At 32.7% G+C, this 13,869-nt stretch overlaps 1 protein-coding gene across 5 annotated transcripts in view; it reads right to left on the bottom strand.

Moving 5' to 3' along the window:
- The window catches only part of MCTP1 (multiple C2 and transmembrane domain containing 1), a 534,956-nt gene that overhangs the window by 230,068 nt on the left and 291,019 nt on the right, over window positions 1-13,869 (bottom strand). For all 5 annotated transcript variants that reach the window (XM_060093163.1, XM_060093161.1, XM_060093162.1 and 2 more), the window contains exon 6: window positions 2,607-2,666. In XM_060093163.1, the coding sequence (XP_059949146.1) occupies window positions 2,607-2,666 (60 nt within the window). The remainder of the gene's footprint in view (window positions 1-2,606; window positions 2,667-13,869) is intronic.

Consider the following 13,869-nt stretch of genomic DNA (forward strand, 5'->3'; position numbering starts at 1 on the left):
AATGTACTAAATATTTGAAAGAACTGAACTGAATTGCCATCCTTTAATGGGAAGTTAAAAGTCTTTAATGAAATTCTGACTTCGAGTAATCCAATTGGCTTCACATATTTTTATTACTCTCATGAGAAACATGATAATTGCCATAACCACTGCTTAATGTTTCGTGCCCTAAGATACCATGTTTTGATAAATTATAAATGGCATGCTTTTGGAAAAATTAGAATATCCCTTTATCACTTTTCTTTCCATTATTCTGCTCTCAAGAAAATTAAGATACAGCAAGTAGCACTGACATTCGTTGAGCAAGTTCTCACCAGGTTTAGTTTCACTCGGTGTAACTCAGGTACTGTCTCCTGGACACATGTATTAATCCTTATAAATAAGCTGTTAAATTTTTCTTTCAAATCACATTCTGTTTAATTCACAAAGCACACATACTCCCTTCATGTAAGATTTTATCTGAGCTGTTAGGTTTTCTGCATATCTGAAAATGTTATGGGAAACCTCTTTTCATATACATCTCCTCTAAAAGTTCATCAGAATACAAACATTGCTGGGGCAAAGGTCAATAAGGCTGGTTATCAGAGTGACCTGTGAATGTGAATATGAAAGATCACACTGATCTAAAGCAGACTTGGTCACTGATTTTCTGATTTAGTAAAATGGAACCTAAAATACAGCAACATCACAGCCCTGAAACATATCTACTCATTGGTGGCTTAAGGAGCTGTGGAGGAGAGGGTCACATAACACAATAAGAATTTGAAAGGCTGTCAATGAAGACTAACTAAGGGTCAGCTCTACTTATATATCGCATCTCTATTCATCAACCCCAAAAGGAACTCGAGTGCTTTAAGTCTTCACCAAAACATTTATTTCTATGACATTCAGAAAGAGAAATATTGGCCCTGATCATACCATTTAGGTACTCCAGGGCAATGGCATTACTGCTCTGGGCCTTAGTTTCCTCATTGGTAAAATAAATGACCCCGAAAGGTTCTGCTTTTATGACTCCATTCGTTTGTCACTCAATATATGCTCAGAAGAAAGACAATAGATCACTGTACTTCAGATACAAAAAAAGCTATCTTTTAAATGTGCATATTTGATATTCTAAAATAAGACAATTTAAGAGATTGAGAAAGGTTAATAAAGACTATTTAAGGATGGATACAACCAAATGGGAAGTACTGATAAGTGGAAAACTAATTTGGAAGTAGAAAGTGAAAAGAAGCTGCTGAAAAAAATCATTTGAAAGGAAAACCCTTGAAAAGTAGTGTTTATGGAGTTGGTCCTGGTGGCAAGTCTTCAAAATGATCATGCTGCATATTTGCTGCATGCAGAACAAACACAACACAGAACACCCCTGAATTCTGCTTTGTTGGCGTATGAGCTCACAGTAATTGTGGGTCTTAAGAAAACAGAGAAAAAAATTTTCCCAAAAGCCGTTTTCCATTTAAAGTAATGGGACAATTCTAAAGCAGTCACTCTGTGTGTTCATGGATAATGCATGAACATATAAGAGGAAATATTATTATTTTACCAACGATACAGAATAACATCAGTGAAGGCAGCCATCAGTAGACTGAAAGGAAATAAAGAGGCTATAATAATTAAAATGAGCTCACACAAATACAAGACTGCAAAAAAAAATGTGTGTGTGGAGGAGGCAGAAGGTAAAGAGATGTGGGTTTACTTGCTCACTGGTCAAGTCGATGCATGACTTAATCTAGTACCTGCCAGTCTGCTTATGAGACACTGCAACAAATCTTAAAATTCTAAAAGGAGAAATGTAGTTTTCAGTCATGAGCAGTTTAAGAGCCAAGAAAAGAAAATGGCAAAGCTCTATGAGTGTAGCATTTTCATTGCAGTATCTATTGCTAGGTAATCATGTGCCAAGTGTGAACATTCAAAGAAAGAGGGAAACTTTTGAAGGCAAAGCAGTGAGTGCATTAGTAAAAATGCATAAATCATTAGCAAAAAGGCATAAATCACGCCTTGCACAATGCAGAATTAAAGCAGAGGAAAAGGATGACAGAACTCATTATGTTTAAGTCATGAAAGCGTAAATAACATTAAATTGCAATGGCATTGAAAACAAGTTCTCTGTGGAATTTTCTTTTTTCTTTTTTATTCAAAGCAAAAGCAGAGTTGCTGTTTTCTAATTCATAGGGTTTTTTTCCCAAAGAAAAAACACTAACTAGTATGTATATAGTACAAGATCACCATAATAGAAGTACATTTTTCCCAGATAGATGGAACAGATTTTACAAGAAGGGAAAAAGAATCTTTATGGACCCTCTAGACAGTGCCATCATATTCCTGAAAGATCTGTGGGCCTCTAATTGTTAAGAATATGGGATAAATTTGGGCCCACAAGGAACTGACTTCAAAGCAATATGTTAAATATATGAAGTTCTTAGTTTTTACAAATGAAGAATGAGTCACCTAAATGACTTAGAATAAGAGTTAATAAAGAAGACAAATGAATACATCTCTCTGAGAACCTATTTTAAAAAGGGAATTTCTTAATTCACATTTAACTCTCAAAATAACTATTCAGAACCAAAAGTCCAGAACATTAATATAAAGGATTTAGACATTACCCTCCAAAAGAAAGACTTCACAGAGGAATAAGATCCAACCACTTCATTTTCTGAGAGTTCCTAAAAATAAACAAATATTTAGCTAAATTTTGAGGTGTTTTGAGAATACTTGATTGGCTCAGCAAAATTAAGACAAGTAAAAACCCTAAAATTATATATGCTAAAGACACTTTGGATGTTTATAAACTGTAAGTTTTTTCTTCTTTTGAATAAATTTTTTTATCTTAATTAAAGTTTGTCTTATTCATATCTGATACAATGGTAGTAAAGTTTAGAGAGGATTATTTCTGTAATTTTAAAAGAATATACTTACCTCTTTATTAGTTGTTGATTAATATATCTGAGTCTAACATTTTATTTTAAAAAGTAGAACTGTTTAAACATATTTTAAAATTCTGAAATAAACCAGATAATATCCATTCCTTTTAACAAAAAAATTTAATACCACAGACCTTCAGAGCATTTTTAAAGAATGATAACAGAAATCTTATTTATAAACATATACCTAGTCAAATTTGGCTTAATTCCTTACTAAAAACTTCCTAGTTTTATGATATAACATTTAATATATAAGATATAAATTACTTAGTTAACTGAAGCTCCCCCAAAATAATTTTTAAAATAAACAAATACTAAGAAAAGGTGGCTATTTAGTTGGAAACAAAGCAGTGGATTCATATTGGACATTTTATTACTTAATCCTCAGACTTTTATAAAGTGAAACCAATTTGCCTTTAGGAAATCAAAAGCACATTTACTCAGTTTTAAAGAGAACATTTAAATTACATGCATCCTTTAAACTTTCATGTTTTGCATCCTGTCTCTGGGTGTCAATTATGGTAATATTACGGGAAACTGATGACAGTTATGAGAAAGCATCAGCCTTTGACACTGTGATGTAGAGGAAGCCGTTTTGTAATTTATTTGATTATTCCATGATTTTGTGTTAGCAACTAAGATGGTAGTGGTCCAGCACCACTCATGATACCTAATTATGCATAGTAGGTGCTCAATAAATATTTGATTGACTGTTAGTCACATGGAATTTCATTTGCTTAAGGATATATATTTCTTTCAAAGTGATCCTTCCAAAAATCATATCAGAAAATAATAATGAACTAAAGTACTTTAGGGTGTGCAGCAATTTGAGTAATTTAAGTTTAGCTAGAATTATATCAGAGATCATCTATGCAATCTACCTGTGCTTTTTACATGAAATCTATTTCTTAATGAAGCTAATTACATTTTCCTAAGTTACTTGTATATGGTTTGGTCAGGTAGCATACTAATGTCAGGGTCATCGGGAAAAAGTCTTGAGTTTAAGACACGGTTTTACCATCACTACAGAGTTATAATTCATTTACCCTTACAGGTATGGTTCTCATCTGCCACACTTAGCACACTGTTGTATCAGTTTCTGAAAAGAAAATTCTAAAAGAATACACTTACATTTGGACGTGAGGGCACAAACCTTAGATGGAATGACTGCAGTTTTTTTGATGCTATGCTACTGTTTAACTCAAAGAAACATTATTCTAGCTTTTGGAAAAGATGCAGCTTTTCCTATTCTACTGCCAATTCTCTTCTTATCTTGATTCCCAGTTCTCTTTTAATTAAGCAGCATGCTTAGCAAAATGTGGATAAATTTTAAAGTATCATATGAAGGAAATTATTTCTCGAAGCTCCTTACACAAATAATTTCCCCAGAGTCAATAAAAAGTTACTTAGCTACCACTGAGTTTTTTCTCAATGTTTCTCAACAACAACTAAGACAACCATTTAGCATTTAAAAATACTGTTACTTCGTTTAAAGTTTAGGTGGTCTAAGGTGATCTAATACTGAAATTGCACCAACTCCATACTCTCCATTCTTCCTCAGATGAACACCGAGGGCAATGATCTAATTATGTGATTAGTATGCAAAGAGCAAAATGAGATTGATGAATTGGCGGCGGGGAGGGGAGGTTTTAATTATCAAGATTTAGAACTTACATTTCTCTGTTAAAATTTGAGAAACAAAAATACCAGTCACATTTGGATCCACTGAAGTCCCCAGGCTGTGCTTTTCATGCCATGTTTAACTACTTCTGTCATTATTAACTAAAATTTATATTTCATTTTACAACCCACATTGTCATGTAAATTTAGGTCTTTATTTGAAATGAAACAAGTTAATTTTCCTGTGGACCCTTTTGCCATTTATAGCTCTGATAAATATAAAATTCACAGCAAACTAGCCAAGGCCTTCTTTTCCCTAGAGTTTCTAATAATAACAATAACAGAAAACAATAATAATGAAACACCTGGAATTACAATAATGAGTTCTAAACAAAAGTGGTGATTTTAATATGGAGGGCAAGAAAAGCAGAATAAACTCTTCAAGAATCCCAGGGAAGACTTGTCCTAAATTATAATTATAGATATTTGGTTACACTTCAGTCTCCATCAAGACAAGAGGTTGGTAAGTGAGGGAAAGTGCCATTTTAAAAGTGCTAAAATTATAAAGTAACAACAAATGGAAACAGAACAAAAGCCAGAGGTATCAAGTTGATGAAGGAAAATAAGTGAAGTTATTCTGAATGGTGAATTGTTGAACTATTTCTGCTGAGGTTTTGAATTTATTAAGTAGCAAGATCCATTGGTAATATTGTTTTTAAATCTATTTTTTGCCTTGAAAAAAACAACACAGACTAAGAAAATTTCTCCTCAAAGATCAAAAAACCTTCTGTCAATCTAAGAGTTAATGAGATTTTAAATTAAAAAATCTAGAACATGTATTCTTTTTCTCAGAGAAATAAAACTAAAGGACAGTTCACTTTTTCCCGTAACAAATGAATATGATGCTATTTTTCACCCTTTTATATAAAATAAATCGCAGAAATCTTCAATGTCTTTGCCATCAGACAAACAAGGATAGCCACTGAATTTTATTGAAAGTGGTATCTTTTGTTAGCCTTAATATGTACAGGCCTTTAAACCCATTGCGTGTTATTTTAATTCAGCAATTCTATGACACTCAAGACATTCACAATAGATTGGAAATTGTGAAGCCTGAGATTCCAATGTCAAAGTCAAGCCAGGTAGCAGTATTATTACACAGCATGTTTTTATAGGTGCATAATTTCCTTTTATGAATACCTCTTTGGGCATTTAAGAGGTAAAAAATGAATAAATTCATAAGTAAATAATTTTCATAGACTTTCCTGGTCAGACTGCAATCTAGTTATCAAAGCTGTGGCTCTCAGATGCCTCCATCAAGTTGACTAAGCCTATCGATGTGTCATTGAAAACAGAGATGTGAAGTAAGTAGAAATGCACACCGAAACACAATTTTCTGGTTCCTCAAATAGATGTTCATATCATTTATACTCATTAAACATAAATATAATCCCCCTGCAACTCCCACTGTTCTCTTAAATATTGTTGAAGGGAGAGAGACAAGGTCAGGTCCCCAGAGGACCCACCCTGTATCTGAAGGCTGGCCTTGCTTTGTCTTTTATTGTTTTTAGAAATTTTACCTTAAGTGTTTCATATGTGTGTGTATGTTTGTAGATATGTATATATAAATACATGCATGTGTGTGTATATATATCTGTCAACCAGGGCTTGTCAACCAGTCCTTACAAAATTATGATTTAATTTCATTGTAAACATTTAGGGGGCTTTAAAACCAATAAATCTCCTCCCAGTCACACTCAATTTAACATATATATACACATACATATGTGTATATATATATGTATATCTAACATATATACATATATGTGTTAAACATATCTGATATACATTATATGTATATACATATATACCTTTGAATTAAAAGGCCATGTAATCTGTGAACGAACCCTTAGCTCCATCATCCTGGAGTCAAGTTATATTAGTTCCCTTCCCTTTGATCAGCCCAGAAAGGGTCTTGGGAAACCATCAGCTGACTTGGTAGCACACATTAGTAATGTGAAGGCCAGTCTATGACCCCAAATTAAACATCTTAGAGCTAGCATGCAGGCATTATGGAATCCATCTCTGCTTGAGATTACATTTTGTCCTTCACTTTGTGCCAACTCATCCAGATTCTCTCCCCAAAGGACCCACAACATTTTAAACATTCAACGTGAGTGGTCAAATAAATGTAATGCCATTGTTACAGAAATCCCTGTAGTTATGAATTACAATACATAAAAATGTATGATATCTTATACCTATGGGAAAACCCTGTCAAAACAGCAGGAAAAAAATCATCTCAATATAAAATTTAATTATGGCTCCATGTATTTTGAGGGGATAATCAAATATTTACTGACATTAAGCTATCTCTATTTTAAATAAACTTACTACAAATTTTAGGAGTGTAATTAATTGAGATAAAAATACAGTCCTTTAGAATGCAAATGCTCATGCTATTAGCTCTTTGTTTATTGCAGCATTGTGGACTCTTAGAAGCCTTAATTATGACGTTGACTTTATAGCATTTCCAAATAACAGAAATTTGGGAGGATAAAATTAATAGAAAGAATTTTTTAAAGAATTTTATTTTCCTTCAAAAACATGTAAGCAACTTTTTTCAAATACATAGGCATAATCATTTGAAATGAGACATCAAAGAAAAGCCATTTTGGTCATTCACAGTTGAGAAAGTAAATGACCAATAAAGTTTTCATTTTTTGCAATTTTTTAAAGATCATCACTATGTATTATCAGGATATGAGGTCTTTGTAGAAAGGACATGATAATTGTTAAATAATGACTTTTTTCCCCACTATGTCTGACTGTGTGAGACACTTAAAAATGTGTTAATCTGTTTCTCTACCGTTTCTTAAATTAAAGCACTTAGAGGTTTTCACTGATGCATTTTTAATGTGTCATCCAAGGTGTCAGGTTTAACTATGCCCTGCAGACTTACAGTGTTGAGAGTGTTCTCTAGTTTAAATTAACAATATCCTTGCCAAAAGTCTTATTATAAATTGCCTCATTCAACCAGTGAATAAAGTGTTTTATAGTTCATTAAAATTATGCTAAGTGATTAAAATAAAATCTTTCTAAAAAGATATATTACTAAAAAAATAAGCCATCAAGTAACAGAAGATATGCTAATGAGATGTCATCACATAGTCATATTATATTATTCAAAGGATGAACTCTCTTTAAAACAATTTTCACCTGTTATTGTTGAGAATAGAAAATGCAATGTGTATGTCTTTATATTAGCACAATGGTTACTACTCATAGAATTAAAGTGATTTATTGAAAGCACGTAAGTTTATTATCATACCCACTGATAAACTCATTCTTCTATGTTAAAACACACACAATGTAGTATAAAATCATTTCTGCTTGCCATCTGATAGAGGCAATTATTTCATTATTTATTTTCCATTTTTTGTTTGACCCCCACAGAATTTATTCACAAAATTCATATACACCTTCTCTTCTAAGCTCATGAAACTTTCTTGTTGAATAATTTAGCCTTATAATAAATTATCAATGATAAGCTTCTTCTAAAGAATAAAATATTACAATAACTCAAAGCATCACCATTTCTCTGCCAAAATGCATTTTGTCACCTAAGTATAATACTTTGACCAGGATAATTATCCAGTTGCCCAAGTTTATGGAGACATCGATCCCTTTCTTCTTAAAGTAACATTTTTCTACAACAGCTGAGTGTGGGCAGAATTAGAAATGTGCACAATGGAAAGTGTGCTTGTGGAAAACCAGAATGAATGTTTTAAAGGATGCTACTATCCCCAGAAGAGGAAACACTATGGAATTCATAATTATTTACTGGCTAACACACCATTTAAATATAGCATGTACTTTATACATTCTTCCTTTTCAGGGGTAAGTTTAGGTGTATTTTTTTCCTACTCATTATTAGGTGGTAACACATTTACTCCAAATAATATCTAAGTCTGTCCTGAACAGCAATTACTCCTCAAGTCGGCTCTTCACCTCTCTTGTTTTCATTAATAAATACAACCCCACATTATGTGATTGCCACAGATTAGATTTCCATAGCAGAAAAAATCTGCTATCGGCAAGACAATGAAAATGAAAAGCAGATATTTAAGTAATGGGAAATTCCATGAGCTGATGAAATTGTATACAGTGGAGATGTGCATATTAAAAAGCTAACAATGTCAATTTAGCACTTCCCCGCTCCATGGTTATATCACTTCTGAAAAAAACAAGCAAAGAAAAACTCCATACTGGAGAGAATATCTAACAACACTATCTGACTCTATTGAAGTCTTTGCCACAAAGTGTATAATTCTCAGATCTCACCTTCACCATGGGTGCTCAAAGACAGGCAGCACACCGAAGCCCTGCTATAAAAAAGCAGACCTCACTCCCAGAAACCAAGATTCTAAAGAAGAAAATGACCTATTTATATGAAAACTTCACCTTTGACTTTGAGCATAGTTCTATCAAATGTAAAATACTTGTATTTAAGTGTCATGCAAATAAATTATATTCTCTTTCCAAAAATAAAAGAGGCAAAATCTTTACTCACACAAGAATCTTTAAGGGGAAGGCTGAAATAATTAGAAAAGGGATGCATTTCCACAACACAGTAACACATGCAACTACACGGTACAGTCATTTATCCCTTAGTTTCTCAGGAAGCACAATTTACTTGAACATTACCCTCCCTCCTTCAATCCCTGGAGGAAAGAATTGGGGGAGCAGTCTCATTGTGTGTGAAGGATAGCGGACTAGGTGGTAATTGAAATTTCAAACTTTCCCTGGATTTTGAATTTAACACTCTGCTCTTGTAACACTAATATGGATGAATATGGAACATGTTTTAGGGGACATTGACAAACTGAATGAATTATCAGGTATTCAGTATGTTCTCAATGGAAAAAGAAACCAAATGATTTTCTTCTACACAGCATTCAATATCCCCATTAAACTTTATAAAACTGAAAATCCCTTAGGCTAAAAACCCAAAAGCCATATTACCATGCACACTAAAAATAATCTCCCAATGAGTGCAGTTAGACACAGGGAATTCTGTGTCATCAATGGCCAGCTAGAAAATTCACCAGTTTGAATGTACAATTGGATTATTAGTAATGAAAAACTCTAAGAAGTTTAGATATAAAAATAGTAAAGAGTAGGTGTTTATTTTTATTTATTTTTGTAGATCAAAGGAAAAGACATGGATTTATGTTGACTTAATTGATCCTTAAAATTAAATTTAAATATAAATTAATGAACTATTTAAAGAAGAATCTTTATGTTTGTTCCTTTACCTTACAATAAAATGGATTATTCCCACTAATTAACACTAAAAACTATATAATATCCTGTTCTAGCATTACATGTTAACTACAAGTGGAAGAGAGATATTGCTACATATTAATGGATTACAATGTTTTTACATAGATATAGTATAAGATAGACACAGAACGAAGAAAGCCAAATTACCTGAATTTTTAAACATATATACTTTTAATATAACACTAATTCTGAAGTACGATTACAAAGAAAAAAGTGTAATACAAATATGAACAGTGCAAACATTTCTTTAAGACTGTTGAAATTTTATTTTGGCCTGTAGAAAACATAGTGAATAGTAAGTCAAAAATATTCAGCAATTTTCCTTAATAAATGTTTTTCGTTTTATTAAAATGATAAAGGTGATTTTTAATGTGGACCTGACCTTTTTATGATCCAAATTATCCTTTGGTCATTAATTCTATAATAACTGGGAAGAAAGTTTTTATAGTAAGAAATACTTGTTAAAGCAATTAAGACATTACCATAACTAAAAAATCATTTTGATAAGTATTTTCTTAATTCACAATAATAAAAGTGACAAAATCAAAGAAAAATTTAAGTAATAGCATGATTCAATCAGAATGGAAGAAAAAAGATTGTCATGTTCCAGGGTCTAAGAAAATGAATCACTATTCAAAAGGAATACCAACTTTTAAAAACAGAAATTTGAGCAAAAAAGATTTTTACAAATAAAATCCCTTTGATTTATTCCAAGGAGTAGTCATAGAAAAGTCAGTTTCATCTTGATATTTATTTGTGTCCAAGAGTGGTACCACCACTGAAAAAATTAGAAGCTTAGTTTATATCTTATATATTTTACAAATTATAAGAAGAGCCAGAGCTTGGTAAGTTATAGGATCCATAAACTCCTCTCACTCCCAAGAGCTATTTATTTCTTGAAGTGAGAAGAGGCAATGATGGAAAACTGTTCTCATGATACACTCCAAAGATGTAGCAATAAAGGGATTTTTGAGTTTAGAAAATCTTAGACTCAGTTTTCAGTGAACAAAAACAGTAAATTACACGGATCTTCCTTCTCTCTGGAGTTGTCCCTACCCTAGTGCCATTATTTTATACCTGATCTGGAGCAAAGGCATTTTCTAGACCCTGTGGTACACAGAACAGAAACCAGATGTTGCGAATGATGCTGAGAAGTGACCAGAGATTAGCAAGAGGATGATTTGGATGTGATTGATCAGTGTGATTTCTATTTACTTAAAAAGCATCACATGGTTTGCTTAAAGTTTATGGGGAAAAAAAAAACAATTGAAGAGCGATGAAATCCTGAGGTGTAGTTTAAAGAGGTATGAGAGAGATTGGGAAAGCAGCCAATAGTGCTTCTCAACAAGAAAAGCTGAAAGATCACATGCTAAGTGTTACCTTACTTGATCTTTTCCAACTCTTCCTCATTAGCATTTTCTGTAAATGAAATAAAGCATTTTCATTATCTTATCACTCAAGTACAGGACAGGGCAGCCAATTGTTTTCTGGAGGAAGCTTGACATTTAAACAGCAAATAGTTTTCAGCCACAATTATACAAGACAAAAATTGTTTTTCACATACACGCAGCTAGAAGAAGCACCTTTAACATTCAAGCAGTCTTTCTGGTGAGAGTTCATTTCCTTTATTCTTTTGTACAAAGAGATGGGACAGTATATTTTAAATAGAATGGAAAATTTGAAATATCTTATTGATAGGAAAAAAACACACTAAGTCTCCCAATTAGCAATTGTTACTTTTGGTGGTGGAGGCTGATGATGTACCATGACTTTATCGGGTGTATAATAATTTTTCTCTTCAAACTCATTCAAAGTCCGTTGCATTGGCAGCATCTTAGAATTGTCTCTGCTTCCAGTTAATCTTTAATTACATCAGGGTTTACAAAAGCTTTCCACTGAGAAAAAGTGCTGCATATCGTGATGGCTATTAGTGGATCTTCCTGCTAAATGTTTAGCCATGATATATCCTTTAAACTAGTTTTTTCGTGTCAGAGTAAGAGATATTTATGACTTCAAGTTTTAATTAAGGTTGATGGAGATTCGTGATGAGTGCCCAAGATCACTGGTCTCTTGCAGAAAGTAACTCATAAAAATCCAATGACTTTTAATTTCCTCTCCAGTTTTAAAAAAAAATTCTCAATGAACACTGAGGTATTAACTTCCTGATAACCTCTTTACCCTCTCTTAGCTTTATCATTACTTTTAAGGCAGATGAGGGAATATCTGGAGCAAAGAGTACAGCTTATAGTAATGCTTGCCATATTTATATATCAAGGAAGTACACTTGTGCCTTTAAGAACTCTATCTCCTTCAGCAAAATTCACTATAAAGCAAGACCATTTCAGAAACCACTCATAAATTACAAAAATACAAAAAAGGAAAGATTTTAATATAAGAGTAAGTCATTTAGTAGGCAACCTTTGGCCTAAACCAAGACAAAGGAATTATGTAGAGGTTCTAGAAGGGGAAAGGAGAAATATCATAAAATTGTCAAGGTAAGGATACATTCCTCTTTTCTGCAGATAGTGGTTTTATAGGTTACATTTTCTCTATATACACTCTGTGTTAGATATTGACCAAAATACGGAAGAGAAATAGACTTCCTAAGGTTACAATAGTTCCCAATTTTTTTCAAATGGAGTCAGGAACTGCAAAGTATTATTTTATATTTTGTCTAAGTACTAATGTCCAATTTATTCTGAAGCAAAATCCACCATCGGGTTATGGAGATGGACGTTTAATAGGTGTTCGTTGTTGATGTAACATGAGTTAGTCGTCGTCATCACCACCACCACCACCACTTTCTCATCACTAAAAGGCGATTGGACACAAAATACTTTTGTGGTATGCCATGTTCCTAAAAACTGCCCCGTGAAGAGTCAGGCAATAAATTTTCAACTTTCTCAGAAAGCAGAGTTTCAGTGAACAAAGAATGCTAATTCCTAGGGACAATGTTCTGAGTCAAATCAGGTGAGAACAATTAACATAAGTAAATCAAAAAGGAAAATCTCTTAACTCATGGCCATTTATCATCATCAACTAGTATCAAGGAATCTTACAAAGTTCCATCTGGTAAGAAATGCTACTATGAAAAAGGGGCTAAGAACATGAGGAAGAATTGACTTGCAGGGCAACACTATTCAATATTACACAGATTCACTACTGCTGGTCAAAGCCACATCCCCCCACTCAGAACCACTGCACGCGATTAACCTTCTACATGTAAAGCAAACTATAGGGTTGGTATTTTCCTGTCTCTCAAAATCAGTCTTACAAACAAGATGCATGGTATTATTTTTCACATTGGGACACTGATACAAACAAAAGGTCAGTAATTTCCCTGCATATAAGTATGAAAGATTTGGCAGTTACAGGGACCAATTCATTATTTTCCTGGTTCAGTTTCTAGGAAACTGGGTTTCTAGGGTTGAAGTAGATTCAGTAAAACTGGAATCAGTATTTAAAAAAGTGAATTTAACAGACATACTATTAACATTGTTACCTTTACTAACTGTGGGACATGTTAGAGAAGAAAGATTGGGGAATGTTATACATAGGAGATGAAGCAAATTATAGAAAAATAAGATTTATTTTTTTGCTATTTGATCTTAACTTCAGCTGAGAAACATATGAATTTGTTTTTGGAAGTGTCATTATCTAATATTATAGTACCTTCAAATTCTTTATTAGCAACTCAACTTTCTTTGAAGCCCAATAAATGGAATAAGTAGCATAAAAATATGGCCTATGAGCTGCAGAACTGATTATGTTTTTAAAAGATTCCACAATCTCAATCCATTTTTTGCTTTTCCCTTTTGTTGCAGTGATTTTTTTTTAGGCAATTACATGGCTACTATAGATATTAAAAAAATCACAGAATGGCTAGATACTATGGTACATACATATTATAAAACATATATATTAACTGTTTATAGGTGGATATTTTTTCAAATGTTAGCTTATGGAATAATTCAGAAAT

Source organism: Mesoplodon densirostris, chromosome 3 (genome assembly GCF_025265405.1).
Source record: "Mesoplodon densirostris isolate mMesDen1 chromosome 3, mMesDen1 primary haplotype, whole genome shotgun sequence".
In the NCBI taxonomy this organism is placed as follows: domain Eukaryota; kingdom Metazoa; phylum Chordata; class Mammalia; order Artiodactyla; family Ziphiidae; genus Mesoplodon; species Mesoplodon densirostris.